At 37.1% G+C, this 21,793-nt stretch overlaps 3 protein-coding genes across 6 annotated transcripts in view; 1 reads left to right on the top strand and 2 right to left on the bottom strand.

Moving 5' to 3' along the window:
* LOC139968049 (uncharacterized) overlaps positions 1 to 3,334 on the bottom strand; it is a 33,096-nt gene extending 29,762 nt beyond the window's left edge. Inside the window, exon 1 of the mRNA XM_071972362.1 lies at positions 3,084 to 3,334. The gene's annotated coding sequence lies outside the window, so the exon portion shown is untranslated. The remainder of the gene's footprint in view (positions 1 to 3,083) is intronic.
* Positions 3,335 to 8,006: 4,672 nt separating this feature from the next.
* Positions 8,007 to 11,397, top strand: LOC139968059 (V-type proton ATPase subunit e 2-like). The gene is made up of 4 exons (XM_071972385.1): positions 8,007 to 8,216; positions 8,998 to 9,045; positions 9,901 to 9,991; positions 11,262 to 11,397. The coding sequence occupies exons 1-4, from the start codon at positions 8,119 to 8,121 to the stop codon at positions 11,295 to 11,297; spliced, it is 273 nt and encodes a 90-aa protein (XP_071828486.1). The 5' UTR covers positions 8,007 to 8,118; the 3' UTR covers positions 11,298 to 11,397.
* A 2,415-nt stretch (positions 11,398 to 13,812) lies between these two features.
* The window catches only part of LOC139968053 (polycomb group RING finger protein 5-B-like), a 34,928-nt gene continuing 26,947 nt past the window's right edge, over positions 13,813 to 21,793 (bottom strand). For all 4 annotated transcript variants that reach the window (XM_071972377.1, XM_071972376.1, XM_071972375.1 and 1 more), the window contains exons 6-11: positions 21,316 to 21,378; positions 19,943 to 20,030; positions 18,464 to 18,491; positions 16,496 to 16,594; positions 15,489 to 15,569; positions 13,813 to 14,457 (exon numbers count right to left, since the gene is read on the bottom strand). In XM_071972377.1, coding sequence (XP_071828478.1) covers positions 14,407 to 14,457; positions 15,489 to 15,569; positions 16,496 to 16,594; positions 18,464 to 18,491; positions 19,943 to 20,030; positions 21,316 to 21,378 — 410 coding nt within the window. In that variant the 3' untranslated portion in view covers positions 13,813 to 14,406. The remainder of the gene's footprint in view (positions 14,458 to 15,488; positions 15,570 to 16,495; positions 16,595 to 18,463; positions 18,492 to 19,942; positions 20,031 to 21,315; positions 21,379 to 21,793) is intronic.

Raw genomic sequence — 21,793 nt, 5'->3', positions numbered from 1 at the left:
GTGATTGGATTAACTTTTTTAAATATTATCAGCATGGGAGTGAAAAAAAAGGAAACTGCAATGATGTTCCATTATAAGGGAACTTCATTGACTTCAGTCTTATACTAATTCCACTAGTTGCATACAGACATCATATAACACAAGTTTTGACACTGTTTTGACTCTTAGCATGGTTAAAAAGTAGAACTCAAGTTGAAGAGCTTGTTAAAGTGTTAAGTGAAGATTTGCTAAAGCACAATGTAAATCAAAACCCCCAAAACTTATGCTGTGAACAAAATAAACAATATTAATTACAAAACAATGATGAAACTCGAATTTATTTGCATTAAAGGAGACTACTATTCATTTGCTTGCCTCTTGAAGTTTGGGGAATTACATGTCATTGCAAAAGATAATTTATTATATTTAGATAATTTATGATTATATCCCAGATGACCTAATTACTGTACAGTAGAAAGTGCAGTTGAACACAGCAGTTCTACAGTCTCTTGTGCATTTTAATACTTGGCATCATGGGAAATAGCCACTGGTAAGTGATAGCTTAACCATGAAATCACAGATCTAGGTTTTGATCTATCATACAGTATACAGCAAACAAGAGTGTGGACCTGCAATCATTGCTCAGCGATGGCATTGAACATTTCACAGACTGAATTTATCACCTCCCATAACATAATCTGTGCTAAGGATAAACAACCGCACGTTTGCAGGTTCGAGTATCAGCCACATTTCAAGGTTACAGACCTTCACATTCACAAAAAATTGTGCGATTGCACTTTTTGCGAACCCATATTAACCACTTTTAAATCATACATACTGTACAATGCAGCCACTGTAAATTTGTAATCAATTTTCCTTATGGAAAAGTAATAATTTTTTTTTTATTTAATATCATGAGTAAGCATATGATAAGGTGGTTAACTGTGTAAGGTTCACGATAGTTTTATGTAAAATGTTTGCTGATGATCTCAGTTGATCTGATATTTTGCTGTTGCTTATTTGTCCAGTGAAGTGTACTGGAGTTCAACAGTCTGGTTGAGTACAGGTCTAGACTGATTTATGCCATCATATGTCAATGATTGGTTATCTACACAACTTCAGGAGACGTGTAAGCTACTATAACTCACTTCTAAAGCATGTGAGTAAATGCACTTGGTGGTCAGCACCATCTAGAGTTCTGTAGCAATATCACATTTTGAAGGTTTAATGATATTACGGTTGTTCAAACTCTACGTAATCCCTGTCTGAACTTAAATTACATATATGACAAGAGTACTAAATTATTAATATAAGATAGAGGACCTTTCAACAAGTTTGACAAATATTTTCCGAGTTTCGCTCTATTAAAATGCATGAGTTAATGACATATTAATGTTTCTGTTTTATGTTGTTCATCAACAATAAGTTTAAATTTCATACTGCACAGAAATACAATTTTTCCAATGTGCATTATGAAGCACCATGTGTCTGCCTAACCTTATAGAATATTGATGTTGTAGGTTTTTACTATACTATCAGTATAGCCTTGAGTGAAATTTGCATTTTGGCAAGTGGACTTGAAAATTTGCTCAAGGCCTGGTTCTTACAGTAAGTACAAAAGAGCTATAGAGCTTTGCAACTATACGGCAATTTGACCATTTTGTATAGCATTTTGAGATGTGATACCAGAATTATTCCATAAATGCTGAAACTTTTGGTCACCTCTAGTGTATTATTCATGTCACAAAAACTTCAACTGAAATGAATGAATACTATCTTACTAAATACTATCCTACATATTACATGAAGCCTAACCACCTTGGCAATTACATGCTTCATAATGGAGGTTGTCCTTACAAAAACAGCAAATAATGAGTTCTTCTCTCTCCATAAAACTCACAGAGAATTTAACCAAGTGTCATTGACCAAGTTTACTAGGTAACAGCTAATGATTTACACACAAACTTTATGAGCTGTGTATAGCATTGCAGAAAACACTGAGAAAGTAGATTGATTTCTGTCAACGATGGTAGTTCAAATCAGAATGAAAGGTTATAGCACTTATTTAACACAATGTCTATATGAGAAGTTGCAAAGAGATCCGACATACATGTAATGAAAAAAGATCCTGGGGAGTGTTATTGTGGTTTTGGCGATGCTTATTTTGCAAATGGGTTGCCCACTTGTAATGATCTCAAAATATGTATTGTTCTGTGCCTACACAACATACAATTGAGCAGAATTTGACCACAAAATGTCTGCCATGTCAAGTTCTTTCATACCATGAAATTGACACATTCGTAGATAGGCTAACTGTAAGTGACTCTGGTTGCTGTTTGCTATGCTCTGAGCCTCTAACTTTAACTTAAGCTCAGGTCCCAGAGAGTAGTGGTATCCCTACCTTAGGGGTCATTTTGGTTATTTTTAGGGAGTAAGTTTTCCAAAACCTAGGGGGAGGGTGCTAAAAGCTTTATAAAACCAACAATTTGATCAGCACATACCTGAAATGGATTCAAACTCATGAAATATGTAACTCTGCTTCGCTGCAAAAAGTTTAGGTTGACTGCCATAGGCCTATCGTTGCTAGTAATATTTGAAGTGCGTCAATTACGAAGGTGCGTCAATTATGAAGCCTTTACTATACAACTGCTGAAAACCTATACTAAAGCCTTAATAGTAAAGGCCTAAGGCTAGTGGTTGCACTACAATGATGCTAACTTTTGCTAACTTACAGTTGGAGACATTAATTGAGGCCTAACATATTATTATTAATTTGGCTGTTTAGACTTAGGCCTAGCCTACTTTGTTTTGACTTAGCTAAACAATTTTCATGTAGATATCGCGCTTTCTTAGAATATCGCTATGCTTTAAGGCTTCGCGCAGTCTGCAGTAGTAGTATTAGTAGTACCCTACTTATTTGGCCTTAATAAGCTACGTTCAAGCACATATGATGATGATGAAATCCATTACTTCCAGCGTGTAACACATACTAAGAAAAAACCGAGTGTAGAAACAACACAGTGTAAGTGACTTAGGCCTAGGCCTTGTGTGTAGAGTGCAATACTATATTACCAATAAGGCTATGTTTATAACACGCAACTTACGATCAGGAGCCTTCCTTGTGGAGATAAGTTGTACACCACACGATATTATTAAGCTTCAATAACACCGTAAATACTTAGACCAAAGCCCATGTTGCTCCCAGAGTGCGAGGGTAAGTCAAGTTGACTAAGACCAAACCCTCATTTTGGGAATTGAAAACACTAAACACGAAAAATCCAGTAATTTAAAGACGCAGAATGTGCTTTAACCGGCGATCGGCTATCACGAACGCGAGCAAAGAACGTTAGGGTACGGTTAAGTTAGCGGGCCGGGTAAATTTGAACTTTCACCTACAATGGTATGAATATGCATTATATTTCTTCAGCTGTCAGTCACCGCCCCAGGGGGAAAATAAGGTCATGGTGGGGACATTTTGTGTGAAATAAGTTATTTTGTTGATAGTACAAAAAGCAATATTAATCATTGAATTCATAAATTTCATAATGAAAACGACAACATTACCCTTAAAAGTAAAGATGCGCACCATTAAGGTCTATTAACAACAAGGTATATGGAAAATGTTATTTAGGCCTACTACTGTGTCGGATATATAGTTTTATCAAATGTGTGTCATTGAACCCACCTGAAAATAGACCATTTGGTTTCATTTTGGTTTCATACATTTTGGCTTCTCGGCCTTTTGGCTAAGATTCGTGATATACACCTTTCTTGACTTGTCTGACAAAGTAAATTTTCAAAGTCACGAATGAAGCATTTAGCTTATACATATATACTTTACTATAACATTAGTGGCTGTATATAGTGTTATATTTAGTACTTGCATATCGGAAATGACGCGTAGCTTGTGTAGAACTCCTTGCATATGTCCAATCACTCTACCAATATAAGAAAAAACCTTGCTCCGTTTTGGGTAAAATAAGAGTCATGGCAAGGGCTGCCAGCTTTGGTTTCACATATGCATGATATAAATTATCGTCATTACAGAAAAGAAACACTTATAATTCGGTAACGAAAAGTAATATAAACTTCAAGCATATGCCTATATTTAGCATGATGATGTCATATTTAGACTTCATCAAGTCTTCTTCTTGTATGCGAAGAAACTGCTATGGTAACCGGCATGCCCAAATGTGATAAGATTTTCCTAAGTTAAAGTTGGTGGGGTGTGGGCGTGGTTGCATATCACAAATAAAACTATTTACTCCCGGTATACCTTCCCACAGGTCAACCAGGACATGGTTTGGTCATAGTTTCCTGTCATTTGATACTTGTAATGAATATATTCCCGAGCGGACGATATTTCCGGGATTAGATGAGGTGCCGCTGGTGAGGAGGAACAAATTTGCTCAGACCGGGGAAATGTTTTTTTTCTTTCTGAAACGCTCCTCTCTGCGCAGCAATCCCGTGCAACTACACACAGCAATCAAACTACGTCGATATACGGCACCGTTCATAATGAACGATTGACTCTGACAGGCTTTCTGCCTATACTCATCATAGGCGATAAACTGACTTCGTCGAATAATATCTACTTTTTAATCGTGACTCTGAAGAACCGTCTTTTTTCTTCGTTTAAGGAGATGGATATATCTCTCGGTTCGCCTATACAGTTACACAGTGTAATCTGTATCACCAAATTAAGGGTCTTTCCATTCAAAGCAAGATTTCGGCATCCAGTAAAACAGAATAAATCAATACTTTTCGATTAAGATAAGATGATTCAATTCCCCTTCCATTGATATAAAACTCAAGGCGACTGGACAAAATTGACAACCGTCTTTTTGACTGACCAATGACAGATCTTGTCTGAGACTTGCAGTATTTTTAAGCTATCTTTTCGTCCACTATTGAATTGCACACGATTAATGCTTTGAACGCACAACAATGGGGTGGAGCTGGGGGGGGGGGGGTGGGTTGAAGGATCTATAATTAAAGAATACAGGTTATGCACATTTTCTTACAAAATTCCATTACAAAAGAAATTTCAAAAACGTCAACAATTTGGGACAAAATCAGTATAAGTCTTTAAGTTTTGTTATACAGTGTGCCCAGGCTTTTCCGCACAGTCTATGTTTACAGAAATAATTTTAAAGTCTTACACAATTTCAAGTTGACTCTTTTGAAACTTGAGGGATGTTTGCTTAGCTGACAAGCTCAGGCGCTGATATAGGACAATGTGGCGGTGTTCTCCCGGTCCCCCTCCTTTTTCAACCCACACCATAAAATTTAAAGCAATTATTTGCGAAACCAGTGCGGTGTGGTATAACCTTTTTTTATACCTAACTACTGAGAACAGCCTAAGTATGCCTCAGAATACATCATTTCACATCTGAAGTTTCGATTAAACTTGATGGACTGCGATATATGTAAAACACACACAGGCGAGGGCCGTCTTAAGAGATCACCGGGCCCTGGGCCCGGCAATGGAGCGGGGCCCCTCAATCAAGTGAGTTCGAAAAAGTTGCTATATCGTTAAAAAAAAATAGAAAAAAAATACCCACCAGCGTAGAAAACCATAAGGAATCGAATGATATATAATTGGATATGGTATCCGGGGAGAGTCTTGAGAAAAAAATTTCAAAGTCTTGGACCAAAAATGACACAAATTTTTAGGAAAACAGGGTTTCTGTGCTTTATTTGAGCAATAACTCCCTAATCCGAAACTAAATGCAGCTGTAGGTCTCTGTACAGAATCAGTATGTATTGGGAGGTCTTTTTTTTTTCTTCTTTTTTGTGGGAGTTAGATTTTTTTTGACCTGGGGTCAAAATCGGGGTCAAATGAGGTCAAATGAAATGTAAACAAAGTTTCGAGAAAAATAATTAACAATTTCTCCCCCAAACCCACCCCCCCCCCCCCGCCCCCTTAAAACTATCTTAAATTGAAAGCCATGACTGTTCTCTTTCAAATAAGCCATGTTTCCCTTCAGTGGGGTGTTGGGTTATGGAATTTAAAAAAAAATGATTTTTTTTTTCTCCAATGTATGACACACTCATACATTGGGACGCATAGGGTTGTCTAGACATCGCGCATAGCATAGGAGCAGTTCACCTCTACTACTAGGACATCATGGACATGCCTATAAAGAGCTCACAAAGTAATTACAGTAGATAAGATTTAGGATCGATTCCACCTGATCATTGATGTGCCGAAAGGCTCATTTATTTATGGCCATATATATTATGACGGTAATCGATTTTAAGTGATGGAAAATGAATATCAACCGGATATATTCTCCTGGGTGAGAATTGCACTGAAAAAATGACTGGTGCTCGGACCTCGGACCCGAGTTGTCTGGTGTTGTAAGCCTTCGGGGCATTGTATATTCCAGGGTTGCCAACTCAGATTCGAATACTTAATGTCAAAGTCTCAAGTGTTTCACCAACTCTCGTCATAAGTTATCAAGTATCGAATTCAATCAGGCATATAATGGCCTATTAAATACGTTTTCCTCCCAGATTAAGACATGGGCTTACTACGATTGCGAGGCCCCTGACATCGCGGGGCCCTGGGCCAGGGCCCAGTGGGCCCATGCGTTAAGACGGCCCTGACACAGGCCATTAGGTCAGTTCCTCAGATAACAAATTAACATTAGGCGAATGGAAGTTAGTTTGTCAAGGACAACTGGTGTCGAATGTCATCGAAAGGGGGCTGCCTTAATTACTCAATCTCTTCATTTGGTTGAGTTATTAAGGTTAAGGTTAAGGTAGTAAAACTTGGTATAGCGCACATTACTGTAAAAAAAAAAAAAAAAAAAAACACTCAATGTCGCTGAACAAACAAAACAATTATAAAAACGATTTCTTAAATAAATGAGTCTTTAAAGCAGCTTTAAAAGTTCTGATGGTCTTTGAATTTTTTGTGTCGACGGGGAGAGCGTTCCAAAGTCTAGGGCCAGCGACGCTGAAAGAGCGGCATGCGAAACAATTGCGGCGTGTGAAAGGAACCTTAAGAAGGATGCCCTTTGACGAGCGTGTTGAACGACCAGGTGTCTTAATTTCCAGCAACTCGGACAGATAAGCTGGTGCTGAATTGTGTATACACTTATAAACGAGGAGGAGGATCTTGTACTCGGCACGGACATTGACGGGGAGGATGTGCAGCTCCTTCAATGCTGCGGAGGCACTATCATATTTTGATCTGCCGAGAATAATTTTAGCCGTGTAATTTTGGATCCTTTGTAGGGGATGAAGTGTGGAAGCCGGGAGGTTGATAAAAAGACCATTGCAATAGTCCATATGAGAGAAAATCATGGCATTTGCAATTTTGAGACATGTCGACTTGTCCAAATATTTCCGGATCTTCTTCAGATTAAACATGGCGAGGGCTGATGCACGAGCTTTCATGGAAATATGATGTTTGAGATTGAGGGTTTCATCCAGGTAAACACCTAGTAGCTTCACACTATGGGTACGACGGACGGGAGTGTCCCCAATGGATAAAACGTCTGTATTGCACTTTGGTAGTTGGCGATTGCTTCCGAAAACGATAAACTCCGATTTTTCATCATTCATCTTAAGACAATATAAAACAATGGATTAACATCAACATTATAGACATGCACTAAGCTTCCTGCAATTAGGAGCCGACGTTATCATAAAGTTCGACCACATTAATTACAATATAATTTTTCTTTTTCTTGGGCTGTAACATGTCAAGGCCAAAAAGTCATCCTTCAACGTAAATTGTGACTCTTGATCGAAAGACATATATATACTTCTAAAGGAATGCAACTAGGAAATTGCATTAAGTCCGAATAGAGAAGGGTAAATGACATTGTATAATTTGCAAATTTTGTAAAACATAGTATTTCAAGGGGTGGTATTTCCACATATATCAGGCAGTTTCTAACTTTTGAGTACTTTTCGACATTTTGATCTCGGGTTTGATCCGCGAGTCGCCCTCGTTATAGCAGATCCCATGACTGATAGTCAGTCCAAATATGGTCAGCACCTAGAAATTGATCATATGATTTTCTCTGTTTTGCGAAACTGGTTTGCAGTACGATCACATCCTTCATGACTTACCAGCACATCAGAGTATTTCGCAACGTTCAGTAAACTGTATATTTCATAAAAATGGCTGCGTCTTTACTAACTGTCTTCGTGATTACAGGATTTTGGGTGTTTGTTGGCCTAGTTTGTCCATTCTTCGTGCCAAAAAGCACAGACAGAGGGTAAGCAGTACTGTTACTGTTGTTACTTACAATATTGCTATGCTAGTACTACTAGTACTACTGTAGCAGTGGGCCTAACTTACTATACTACTTACTGAGTACTACTAGTCCTAGTACTAGTTAGGCGAACACGTAGGCCTAGGCCTGTTATCGATAGGCTATGCTTTACACAGTCACAGGCTACAACTTTGTGTGGTATTTTCAGGGTATGTTTCGCGTTTTCCGAAACTTCACTTATACTAAGTGCTATACATTGCCTAAGCTCTATAATGTTGCACTAGTTTGGTTGTCAAGTTGTCTCCCCTTTTCCAATGCTACTTTAATCTGTGCACGACCTTATTATATTAATGTGTGATGCAATGCAAATCTTGTCAAGATTTTCTTTGATTCAATGATTTTGCAAAATGTGTGGCTTTTGGAATAAAAAATATATTATTACTCTTCCATCATAAGGATGTGCATTGGTCTCTCATGTAGTATTTGAAGTTGTAATGAGCTAGGAAGTCAAATTACAGTTACCGATGCTCAATTTTTAACAAGCTTTATACAGCCACTATCCTCAAATCATTTCCTCACTGATGTGTTATAGTTAATATTTGAATAGTTCTTTATTTTTGTGAATAATCTGCAGAGTTAAAAGTATTAGATACGTATATCTCAATTTTATAATTTTTGATACACTAGAATTTTGGGCCAATGATATTGACATTTAACAGATAGAAGCTGTGTGAAATATCTTTAATGTTCTGACATGATAAGTATATTTCAATTTTCTTCTCAGGATCATCCAGACTATGCTTGTACTAACAGCTGTTTGTTGCTATTTATTGTAAGTTTCTATTGAATTTTTTGTTTAAAGTTAAATACTTGTATGATGGGGAAGTGTTTGTTTCAAGCAATTTAAATTGCACCAAATTTGTGACGAAAAATTTTGAGGTTTGAGTAACTTAACTCTAAAGTCGAGTTGAATTAAAACTAACTTGGGAAGTTTTATAATGCATTTAGTATAGGAGAAGAAGATGATGATACCTGTATTAAATTGGAATACTTTTGACAGATGTGTACTGTAGTGCATAAAAACAGTTAGTTTGTAGGCCTACTGCACAATTCCTTACTGCTACAGCATGTAAACTGACTGTGGGTACTTCTAAAGTTAACTTCAGGGCAATTTTTAATGGTTGTCCGATCCTTGAAAAGGACCCATCTTTGGTTTGGACAGCCTTGGAGGTTGTTAGTTTTTTACATCAAATTCAGAGATTGCATTGAAACTAAACACCCCCAAATACAGGGAAAATGATAAAATTAGTATCATCCGCATCTTTAGTGAGATGTATACTGAAATAAAATAAAACTAGTGGTAGGCCTATGATCCACCATAATTTGATTAGCCCAAAGCTGGTGGTCTCTTCACCAAACATGTTGTACATATCCCTCCTACAGTGTAAATATTGATCATTTCATTGTTAGTTTTGGTACATTGTTTTCATACAACCAAATTTGGCTATTTGGACAACCAAATTTGCTGTGTTCTTGATGTCACGCTTGATGTATCATGTGATGATTCAAGGACAGTTACTCCAGAACTTTAGCAGCTCCTAGTAAGTCACAGTACTGTAGGTCATGTCATAAATCATTGAATTAAACGACTCTGGACATGTTTGATGTTTTCTTTCCCTCTCCACAGATGGTTATGTACATACCTTATGCAACTCAATCCACTGTTTGGTCCAGAGCTTGACACAAAAGTTATAAGAGCAATCTTGTGTAATTGGGAGGTGAGTTGTATCCTTTATTGGTAACTCCGGCAAAAACAATTGTAGTAATATGGGCAGTCAGAATCAAAGAAAGGAAATACCAATCTGCTGCTGGCTTATCTTTCTGCTTTTTAAGTTTGAAAATGGTTAAGAGGTGATTTGAAATCAGACTTGAATATCGCGGAAATATATAAGCAATATTTCTTGAGGTAGTTCCGTTTTATTAACCTTCATATGTAAATTATAATACTGTAGCTGCCAGTGGCCAACATCACCGGTCTTAATGAGAATCGTGTGCTGTCAGTATATATGGTAGTATTTTGATTCCTTGTTGCAAGCAAAAAAATATGTATTGTGTTGTCATGCTTTGTGTGCATGTTGCTGTTGTATCCATGAAAGTATGTATGTGACTCCTATAAAAACAATGTCTTTGCTTCATACTTTCTTCATACTTAATATGTACTTACAGTTTAACAACCGGTTTGTTTTGGTGATGAAAGGTGACTTGAGGTCAGTTAGATTGGTGTACTTTCAAGTGATTGTTACAGCATAGAGGGTTTGAGGGGCAAATACAGGTTTTTGGGAAAGGGTGATTGTGGCCCATGGATCATTGAATTAAACTCCAATGTACACTAGCGTGGTGTGGGGTATCCCCCAGCAAAAAAAATAAAACTTAACTTTTAGACGTGAGATGGTGCATTGTGAGACACATGTAGGTTATTAATTAGATCGATAATTAGGTCTACATGCAATGATGCGCTGAAAACTACTATTTTGTGTGGTTGAAAGGGAGGTTGTACACCCTTCTCCCCTCTTCCTTCCTTCCCTCCCCCTTCCCCTCTTCCTTCCTTCCTTCCCTCCCCCTTCCCCCCTCCATGATTAATGCAACTTTAAGCAGTCAATACATTGGTTCCCTGTCTAAGAAGCAAATGTGTATACAATATCTGCTGCAAAGAGATGCTTGAAAAATGAAATTAATTAACAATTTGAGGATGATATCTGATGAATTCACTTTCCCCCTCTTCCCCCTCTACCCCCCCCCCCCCTTAACCTGGTCTGTGTACTTAAATGACCTCAAATATTGTGTCTCATTGAGTGTGACTAAATCCAGGAAGTTTCAGATGTGTGTGAGTGTGTGGGTTTCTACCTCTCTATTCATACTGTTTAGTTAGGACTTCCTATTATAAATCATGTAAATTAGAGCTGAATCTGAAGGTAGAAATATCCCAGAGATGTTACTCTGATATGACATTTATCCATTAATGCATTCCGATACTTTCTCTTCTTTCAGAACAACTGTACTATACCCTCACCCAAAGGGCCTTGAGAAGATACTTTATGAAGACAAGAGCAGAGATTGTACATAATATTATGTGATCTAACAATGGTAGATCCTTGGAGCCATTCCAACTCCCCTACCCCCCCCCCCCCAAAAAAAAACAAAAAAACCTCCAAGCCAGAAGCATCTTAATTCATAATGAATGTTTAAACTTCCATGAATATATCAGGTGGATTATCCATGCTCACATGTGAACCATTTGAAAATATAAAAACATGATTATACAGAGGTCTGTATTAATTTATATTTAGAATTATAATTGTATCAATTGGTCGTTTACTTGACTTCAATTTTTAGCTGTAAGGCCTTCAAGATCATTCCTGTCAACTTTTAACTCTTTTAAGAAAAAGAAATTAGTTCTTACTGTATACAGTGTATGTGTCAAGTTAAAAAGCGGGATAATAACAGAGACATTCTCTTCTGCAGTGAAATCAAATGCATTAGACGAAAATAACCCTGTATCGAATAGAGTAGCTATGATGTAATCATGTTGGCTGTGATATTTGAATAAATTTAATAAAATTGTTGAATATTACGTTGGTAGTTCATACAACTATGTAGAGGCCATTCAGCGGCAATGTAGTGACCTGTATATTAACATAGATACCTTAAGTGTTGTTTGTTCTTCTATTTGTTTTTGTGTATTTGGTTGGGGGGGGGGGGGGGGGAGAGGTATAATATATAATTTGCTTGCTATAGATTGGTCAGTTTAGTTCATGTTTCTGTTATTGATATAAGTTTTGGAATGTGAGATGGGCTTTTCTTACACATGTATAAAATTGCATGATCTGATATATTTGATTTTTGTTGTTGCAGCATGATATACATACATATACATACATACAAACATACATACATACATACATACATACATACATACATACATACATACATACATACATACATACATACATATAAAATGAGAACAATCAACTTAAGAAGATTGCCCTTGTGGCTTGTAAAAGGAAGATGAGATATTAAAGAGGTATTTATTCTTGTTGTTGGTTCCTCTCCTCCTCACAGTACTACTGATGTAGACATAAGCCATGAATAATTAGTCCTTTCATTCTGGGTATGGTGGTATACTCTTATTTGAAAAAGCTCTGTTCTTCATGTTTACACATCAGCTATCGTGAAAAGTTTCATTAAAATTCTGTGAAATCTTGTTTACTGTGCTGAAATTCTCTACATTAGTGCATGCATTAAAATTCAGGTCAAGAGGATGAAGCATTTGAAAAGATACCATATAACTGTGTCTATCATAATATCAAAGCCACTAAGTTCTTTGATTTAGGGCTGTTAAAATCAAAATGATTACTGCATAAGAGTTTTTGTTTTGCCATCATAGCAGTTACAATCTGTTACACCATTGCTACATATCAAAGCACAGTATGCAATGAAGTTAAGGTACACCTCCGTACACAACTTTATATATAAATATTTCAAGCAAGGGATACAGATTACTAAATGTTGTATTTAATGTTACAAAGTTGTTTGGAGTTATTGATTGTAATTTGATAATGAGAGAGATAAAGAAAATAGATGTTATGTAAACTGTATCTTATTTGTCTCATCTACTTTCTCTGCCAATATGTGTCTCATTTGTAATTTTGTTATCAAAGAGACAAAATTATCTTATTTAATTAGAAACAAATTTTCTAGTCTATTTTCTTGCCTGCCATTTGTCCATTGAATTACAAAACTGTCAAATGTTTTGAAAACTTTGAAGAGGCGGATCAGGGATTTAAACAAGGACTGGGTGACCTTGAGGTCAATGAAGTTGCCGCCCCTTCAAGGGGTGTGTGCGTCCTCCCCAGAGAAAAAAAAAACAGACCAGAAATGTGAACACCCCAGCTCCCCTGGATCTTCCTCAGTTGCTCTCTTGTGAAGTCTAATTGGTTGATCTTATTCGATTTTAAGTATAATTGTGCATTTGTCAGAAATTTTAGAAACTTTTCATGACTTCTGTCGTATTTGTAGCTCCTATCTTACTACTTATGGTATCATTTGCACTACCGAGATTGAGGTGTTTGCATCGTTAAGTAAATCGTTGTGCAAGGTGCATGTTTTCTGTTCATTTACGGTGTTGTATACACTGTATGTTTTAGTATAGACATACATAGTGTGCTCTTAGTAGTGATGCTATGCCAACATTTATTTGGGGATTTATATGGGGTTTGATTAATACTTGTTCAAAAACTTGTTAGGGGATGAAATCTTTAAATCAAACTGAAAGATTACTTCATCACTTATCAACGCTGATTTTGAGAAAAAATTAGGGAAGTAACTTATAGTTTGTGATCATTTGCAATCTAATTATGAGGAAGAGTTAGTAGTAAATTATATTTTTCTGAAATTTGGTGCTCAAACTAAACCAGCTAGGGTTGGTTGTATTCCCTTTCTAAAAAAACAACATCATCTGCATTCCACTTTCGACACAATAGTAGGTTAAACTAGGTTAAGTATCAAGCTGGTCATAAGTAAGTTGTTTGCAATATAAAAAGGTCACAGGCTTGAATGGCATTCTATCAAATAATTCTTTTATCTTTGAAGAACAATTTAAATCACATGCACCCCTATCCATTAGAAGTATATGACATCATGAAAACACATCTCATGTATTCAGACTGCAAGAGCCTGTGAAAAATTCCAACCTGTCAAATAAAAAATGTTCTTGACACTGTCCTCAAGTCCCCACCCTCCAAGCTAGTTTCCATGCCTCCTGGGCATCGATTCAATTTCTGTGGGGTAGGGAGCTGATGTCGTGGCTTAGTTCTCAGTGGGAGATCTGGGGAGCCTAAACGTCTGAGGAGTCTTGTTCCAGGAGACTGTACAGATTTTTAGGTGTTCCAAGGATTGGCGGAGAATACAGATTGTTAGGTGTTCCTAGGATTGGCTGGAGTATAGAAGACTGCACCGGTCAGCAACATCTTCATCCAGAGTAGTTTGCAAGTGACCAGGAGACTGTACAGATTGTTAGGTGTTCCAAGGATTGGCGGAGAATACAGATTGTTAGGTGTTCCTAGGATTGGCTGGAGTATAGAAGACTGCACCGGTCAGCAACATCTTCACCCAGAGTAGTTTGCAAGTGACCGTCTCATTGTGACATTCCTAAGCTGTAACTCAGCACCAGTATGTTATCGACCATCTAGGAAAATAAAATAAAAGAGAGAATGCTACCATCAAAACCAGCCAGTTGGGGCAATTTTCAGATTCTAGTGCCACTCTGTTACGATACTTCCATGTCATGCTTCAAAGCATTCGTATGGAGAGTATAAACAGTTCCTAACCTTATTATCTGATATTCAAGTTATTCATACTGCTTATACTACAGTTTGCCAGGTCAAAGGCTCAACTTGATAAAAATTAATCTTTTACATCTCTTCCTTAACCTTAAATGCAGTTATTTGAAACTGGCTAAGATTTACCTGAAGAAAACATCCATTACTGTAGCAGAAGACAAGGAGCTTCATGGTGTGTATGTTGGAGGGGGAGGAGGGGGGGAAGGGAGGGAGGGGAAGGTCCTGCATGATTGTTCCATGGCACATGTTCTTTAAATAATCTGCTCTACATTTGACATTTTAAATGATTTCTCATTGTAACATGACATTTGGAATGTTTTTAGCCTCACAAGAACTAAGGGTCCATGTTAAATGACAACACAGAGGTTTGTGAGATATTTTTCTTTTCCTTTGACTAAAGGCTTGGTAGACTAGAGCACAGAGGAACAAAATACATTTAGTTCATGACTGTGACGATGTCATCCATAGTGCTGTCGTCAAAGACAACTCACTGAACATTAACTTCAACTCTGAATTTTGAACTCTGAATTTTAACTTTAAACAATAACTACCACTAAAATTCAAAATGTCATATATTCAAACTTTACCCAGTGACAAATTTTCCATGCATTGGAAAACATGTTCTTTGAGACTTCTTAGAGAAATATTCAAGTTTCGTATTATTTTTGTGCTTTCATTTAGGTAGTCACATAAGATTATACTTTTCATATTTAAAAACAATCTTTTTTCTTCAACAAAAAAAAAATAGCTATGGTACTTAACTGCAATATATGTTTTAAATGATCTGTCACTCATCCAAACTAACTTTTCCCCTGCATCATTACTAAATGAATAAAACAAGTGAGAAATTTATAGATAAATAAGAACATAATCTCACCAGTTCTTTGTTGAGCTCTCTCTTTAGATTGTAGAGGATGACAGCAGGCTGCAAAATCTCTTCACCACATATGATATCAACCTGAAAGAAAGTCATGAATATTCATCTAAGCACATGACCAGAAAATTACCATAAGTCAGGGAACAAGAAATACATGTACATGTCTCACTATCAACTCAAGGCTATAAACACACATCCCGTTGGTCAAAGAAACTGTCGGACATATTGTTGGCTGACTGAATGAAATATCTTATCAATAAAGAAAGTATTAACTTGTTGTTTTTTGTTGTTGAAATGAAAGATGTGATACTCTCTCATGGAGCAATACTGAATTACATGCAATTGGTCTTATGTGTGAGTACAATATGTTGCTTATTGCACAATTGATCATAAATACACATGCAGCATGCTTAACTGAGTTATGAACATTCAAACCATAATACCTTAATATACACATAAATTACAAAAAATTCCACACATCAAACATTTTCATTAAAAAGCAACAGTATGTACAGCAATTATCATAAAAACTAAAGCTACATTTTGCTTTTCTACATACATGTATGTAGTTTGTCAAGATCATTGTGATATAGTGAGCCGATAAGAAGGAAGCATGACACAAGATGGCGGGTTACATAACAACTTGATTCTGTACTCTTTGATGTCATACCGTGGGTGCACACTTATTATAAACCGACTCTACTACAATCATGAGGTACTATACTGAACATTAAAGGAAGGGTAGGCTACCTGCAAATCAAATCATACCAAGATGATGAAACTGGTCCAAAAACTATATATGTGTCTTACAGAGTGCTTCAGACATCACAGGCTGAACTCTGAAATTCAGCAGTGGGTGAGTAATCATACGTAGAAGGATGCCGTTATCACTTGTCAAACACGGTCTGTACAAAACCAGCCGTAGTAGTTGTTGGTCTTAAATTTATGACGTTAAAAAGCACAAATACCAAAGACTGTCATCGTTAAAGGAGAAGCAACAAACTCACCTCCATCCGTTCGCTAAGCTTCAGTTTGTGAGCTATGAATTTCTGAACATGTTTTATGGTTGCTTGACTGGAAACTCTAATAAAATTCTTCTCCAAAGGCTGAGGGATGAAAATTCGAGAAGTTTTTAAAACAACAAGAGTCAGTGAAGAAAAGAATCATCCTCCTGTTTGGTAATTTCGATAAGTTTGTCTCTCATTGGATGGAAGTTAATCCTGAAATGATGGATGTAAATCGTGAAATGACTGAAGACTCAGGGAAATATTCATCTGTTATCAATAGGGTGGCCACTGACCTGACATCAAAATAGATGACACAGGGACGACAGAGGAGATGATATGAAAAACTTGGGGGCATAGGCTGATAGGCTAGTCATGAATGATGTTTCAAAGTTTGTGGGAAACACTGCATCTTACATTATTTGGCCATATTAATACAGTTTACAAAATATACACAATAAAAATGCACTATTTCAATGAAGTTTAATTAATAGGAAGTTGGAAGAGATGTCATGAAATTGTACATACTTGTTTGCACAGTGGTAAATATATGCCAATGCATGTTTACGTATCGAAACCAGTACAATATAATCAGTTAGGCCAGTAAGAGAAGAGTTTTATTAAGTGTAGCTGTAGGATTCCAACAATATTTGAATGCAGAATGCTTGGTTTTGCTGAGGTGAGGAGTCATGATGGATGTGGGACAGTGCACCAATTGCTTGACTGTCCAGCCACCCTGGGTATCACATTGCAAACCTTTTGTGCATTCATTACACTCTAGAATTTTATGGGAAGTAAACTTCATAAAATTGAACTTCAAAATGTGAACACTAACTTACTCCCTGAGATCGCTTCTTAATTGCAGAAGACTGCTGTGGGTCTTCAATTCTTTGTGTGGTTAAGTTAAAGTCTGACACATTTTGGCCACAAGGAGAGGGAGAGGGGTGGGAGGGGGTCGGTGGCATATGAATTTTGAAGTTAGTAACCTTAAATTCTTAACTGTCGATGAATCCTTGATATTTTCAAGGTTTCACGTAATAGTTATGTTCTCAGACTTGGCATTAGTCTTCAGTATTCCTAAAATGAAATCCACTCAAATCAGAAAATTCATGTGTCCAATAAATAAATAATCCAACTTTTCATGTTAAATATTCCAAACTAAATGATGAACAAATTATACACCACTTGCTTCATTTGAAGTGAAATAGCACCCTCACTTTTTATGACGTCGCTTCCTAGCTAGCACACGATATTTCTTTCACTTCACATGAGCAAACATATTGACTACTCAAGAGTCATAACAATGCCAGAGTCACTGACAGGATGACAGAGACATCAAAATGGGGAAGGGTTATGTTTGGAAGGCCCCTCCCCCCCTCCACATTACCAACTTTAAGCTTTGGAATAACCCCAATATTTGCTTATGTTGACTGACACTTCATTTGAAGAGACTTGGGTTCGTCTCTATCGTAAGGTTTACTCTGTTCCTGGCTCCCACTGTGTATCCCCTCCCCCTCCCTCATTCCACCTTAGGGCTCAAATACAGCTTTAACTTACTGATTCCCCTTCCCTTCTCTAACTCCACCTTGAGAGGCTTCAAATACATCTTTTATTTACTGATGTGAACTGACACTTCAAAAAATCATCTTGAATCTTTCCCAATGTCAAACTTTTCTTTGTACCTGCTCCCACTATCTTCCTACCACGCCCTCCCCAACTTCAAGGGTTGGAATGTCCAAAATTTTAGCTGTTGTTTTCCAATGTAAATTGTGACTTCAAAAAGATTTTGATTCTCCATCTCAGGATTTGCTTTGTCCCTGCTCCCATTGTCTTCCCTGCTCCCATTGTCTTCCCTACCCCTGTCACACAAACTGTCACATCCCCACCGAGAGATAATTGCAGACTCAGGTTTTGTATTACTGATGCTGATTAAATAAAGAGTTTAAAGGTTAAACACAGAAGGGACCTTACCGTTATGGGTGGACATTCCGACGATGCTCTGTAGAGACAAAGACAGGAAAGATAGGTTCCAGCAGTTTTAAAGCAATTACTACAAAACTATGTCAAAGTTCACAAGCATCAACATCAACCAAATCATAATTACAATGTGTAGACTGTGTCAAAGGTGTCATGGGCAACTTTCAATATATTCAATGTATTCTTTAACACTAACAGCATATCCCACATAGAAAACTATTTCCAATCCTCCCGTTATTGTTAACCAGTGATTTTCCATAGATCAGAGGCAGATGCCTAATTTTGGAGATAAGATTTACTTTTTATAGTCACTTTTGCTTTGTGTTACAAGTAAATGTTTGAAATCATTTAATATGATGTGCACTGGGATACATGCTCATAAATTGCTCACGATATGAAAAGATTTCATTGCATTTTTATCAAATCTCAAAACGTAGGTTTGAATCAAATGAAATAGACGGAGAACGAGCATGAGTATTAAGACAAACAAGGATAAGGTTGAATAACAACTGGTGATATAAAGACAGCAAATAAATAAGTGTGAATACAGAACAAATGACATGACACTTGAACAAAAGATGAAATAGAATGATACATCAGAGCTGGCTATGGTGAAAACTTGCAAACCCTCTGTGATTTTCTGTCTACATACTTTTGACCCTGAATGTTGGATGGATGTGAGAAAAAAACGTAACGTCGCTATGCACCTGGTAGTTCACAGTGTTAATCGTTTTAAAGGAAATACGGCGAGATGAAGTGAGCAAACGTAGGCTGAATAACTACTCATTGGTGATATGAAGACAGCTTTTAAAATAGTCTCAGCACAGAACGAATGATACAACACTTGAATGAAGAGATGAAGAAAGAAAGACGCATCGGAAGTGACTGAGAGAAAATTCACAAGTCTTTTGCGATTTTTTTAATCTGCATAACTATAATCTCTATTCTTAAAAACATTGTAAGTGTCCTCTGCACTGATCGATCACAAACCTTCTAAAAATGCATAACCAATCATGGTTCCCTTAATACAGTAACCATTGACCAGTCATCGTGGTCATTTTGGAATTAAACTTCACACCATTTTGTTTATACTACTCAACATCTAAATCATGCAGGAATCTATCAATGTACTCGAATGGATCATGAACCACTATTGAGTAGTAGGTTGAACCCGACTCTGAACATTGGGACCTTGAAAACATCCTTCAAATGTGATAAAGATTAGCTGGAATTTGGGTCTGAATTGGGACGTATATTGGCATTACAGATGGTCACAGCTTACTGTCATCTAATCTTTCTGCACTGTACAGTAAACTAATTAACCTTGTATGTAAGGGATATATCACCCCACTTCATCCCAATAAACCCAGCTATAAACCAGTTGTGTTTCAAGCACTTTGAAATTGTTGTAAGAATGTTGCAACGGGACGGACATTCTACCTTGGAACTTTAACGTCCAGTTGCAAAACTTACCCTAGGTAATCAAGCTGAAGGGAAATTTGTGCTGAAGAAACCATCTTATTGTAAATAGGAACGACTTCTGCTGTTGGATTTAGTGGAGCTGGAAAAACAATAAAAAATTGAGACCCTCTTGACACATTGTTTTGCTACAAACCATTTACAGCATTTTATACACAATAGCTATTTTATGACAGATAGCCTCAGATAAGCAAGCTTTCCTGGTACTTTTCTTTCTTTTACGTAACCAAGTCACATCATACAGCAGTTCTATTTCTGCACAAGTTAGGAGTGATCAGGTTATAATGTGTATTGCTTTCCCGCATTTGAAACTGAAAAATTGCACTTTCCATTCGTGTAATTCTTAAAATAATACTAGAACCACATTGTAAGATAGCAATTAGTTTAGTTTAGGAAATCTAAAAGGTTAGGAACCCAACCAAAACTTCTTTAAAAATCCCTACCATTGTGTGATGGTCTTGGATGGGCACTGGGGTTTTGTCTCAATCAAGCTTGCATGTTCAGAGAATTACAAGGCATGGAAATGTCTCTCTCAACCAAGCTTATTCCAGGGACCACTTAATGTCCTCTCTGACCAGGAACCACTTAATGTCCCCTCTGACCAGGAACCACTTAATGTCCCCTCTGACCAGGCAACACTTAATGTCCCCTCTGACCATGGACCACTAAATGTCCCCTCTGATTAGGGACCACTTAATGTCCCCTCTGACCAGGGACCACTATTTATCCCCTCTGACCAGGGACCACTTAATGTCCCCTCTGAGGGACAAGAGTGTACACTATTGCTCCGCATCTGACCACTTTCTCAAACACTGAGGGAGGACTGGAGTAGGTACCCCAATCCTAACCAATGTAGGTTAGTCATGGTAAAAACAATTGTATCAAACCAATGAGAGGACAAAAACAAACCAAACCAGAAACACAAAATACACAATATAGTCAGCTCAACAGCTCTGCCAAACAGCAAGTGTGAGTTGGTAAGAGGTAACCTTCTTGCTGGTAGGATTTAGACTCAGTTTCCTCGTGGTGCTGGTCGTGTGGACAATCAAATCTCATGTGTACATGTTCAGTTTTACTACCACCTGCGTGGTGTAATACGCTGATATGGTTAACACTTTAGAGATGTTTCTTCTCCACAGAGTGTGGTTTTCGAGGGGGCAAATTTCTCACACACATAGTGTGTCTATGGAAGGCAATAATTAGTGTGAGCATTCACACACAACACTATAACATTGAAAAGAGAAGGCCTGATTTATTAAATAAGTCATTGTTCATACACAGTTAAAATGCCCACAAAGTGTGTCATACCTGCATACAATTTTCATATAATTAAATAAAGAAAACCGAAGCCGGGTAACTGATCGTACCTGGTGTTGGTGGAAGTTCTTCCTGTTGCATGTCCAGAACTTTCTTCTCTCCTTCCTTCTCCACTATCAAAGAAAGTAAAAACAAATAATCATAATTACCATTAAAATATGGAATTGTTTTATGTGCAAATTTAAAAGAATACAAAATTTACCTGGTGGCCATTAAACCCGATTGGCCTTAGACTTTCTGAATCCCCCCCCCCCATCTCCACCCAAGGGCAAATTTGGTTAAGAAAAGGAAAATAAACTTCAAAGCTAGTACACAAGATATAGGAACAGTAAATTATTCCTTCTGTTTTAAATGTTTTCTTCTTGTATATCTTGCTTTGTCAGGTATATACAACCTACAGTAGCAGAGCCTTGTGGTTGATGATAAAAGCATTTTATTGAAAAGTTGTGATTCAAATTTCTTTTGTTTTGATGTGTTTCATCTTTAACGTTTTACGTAAGTTGTTATTGATTGGTTTTTACTTGGAGA

This window comes from Apostichopus japonicus, chromosome 5 (assembly GCF_037975245.1).
Source record: "Apostichopus japonicus isolate 1M-3 chromosome 5, ASM3797524v1, whole genome shotgun sequence".
NCBI classification, from domain to species: domain Eukaryota; kingdom Metazoa; phylum Echinodermata; class Holothuroidea; order Aspidochirotida; family Stichopodidae; genus Apostichopus; species Apostichopus japonicus.
The sequence above is the reverse complement of the archived record's forward strand: the minus strand, read 5'-3'. Positions and strand labels throughout refer to the sequence as shown.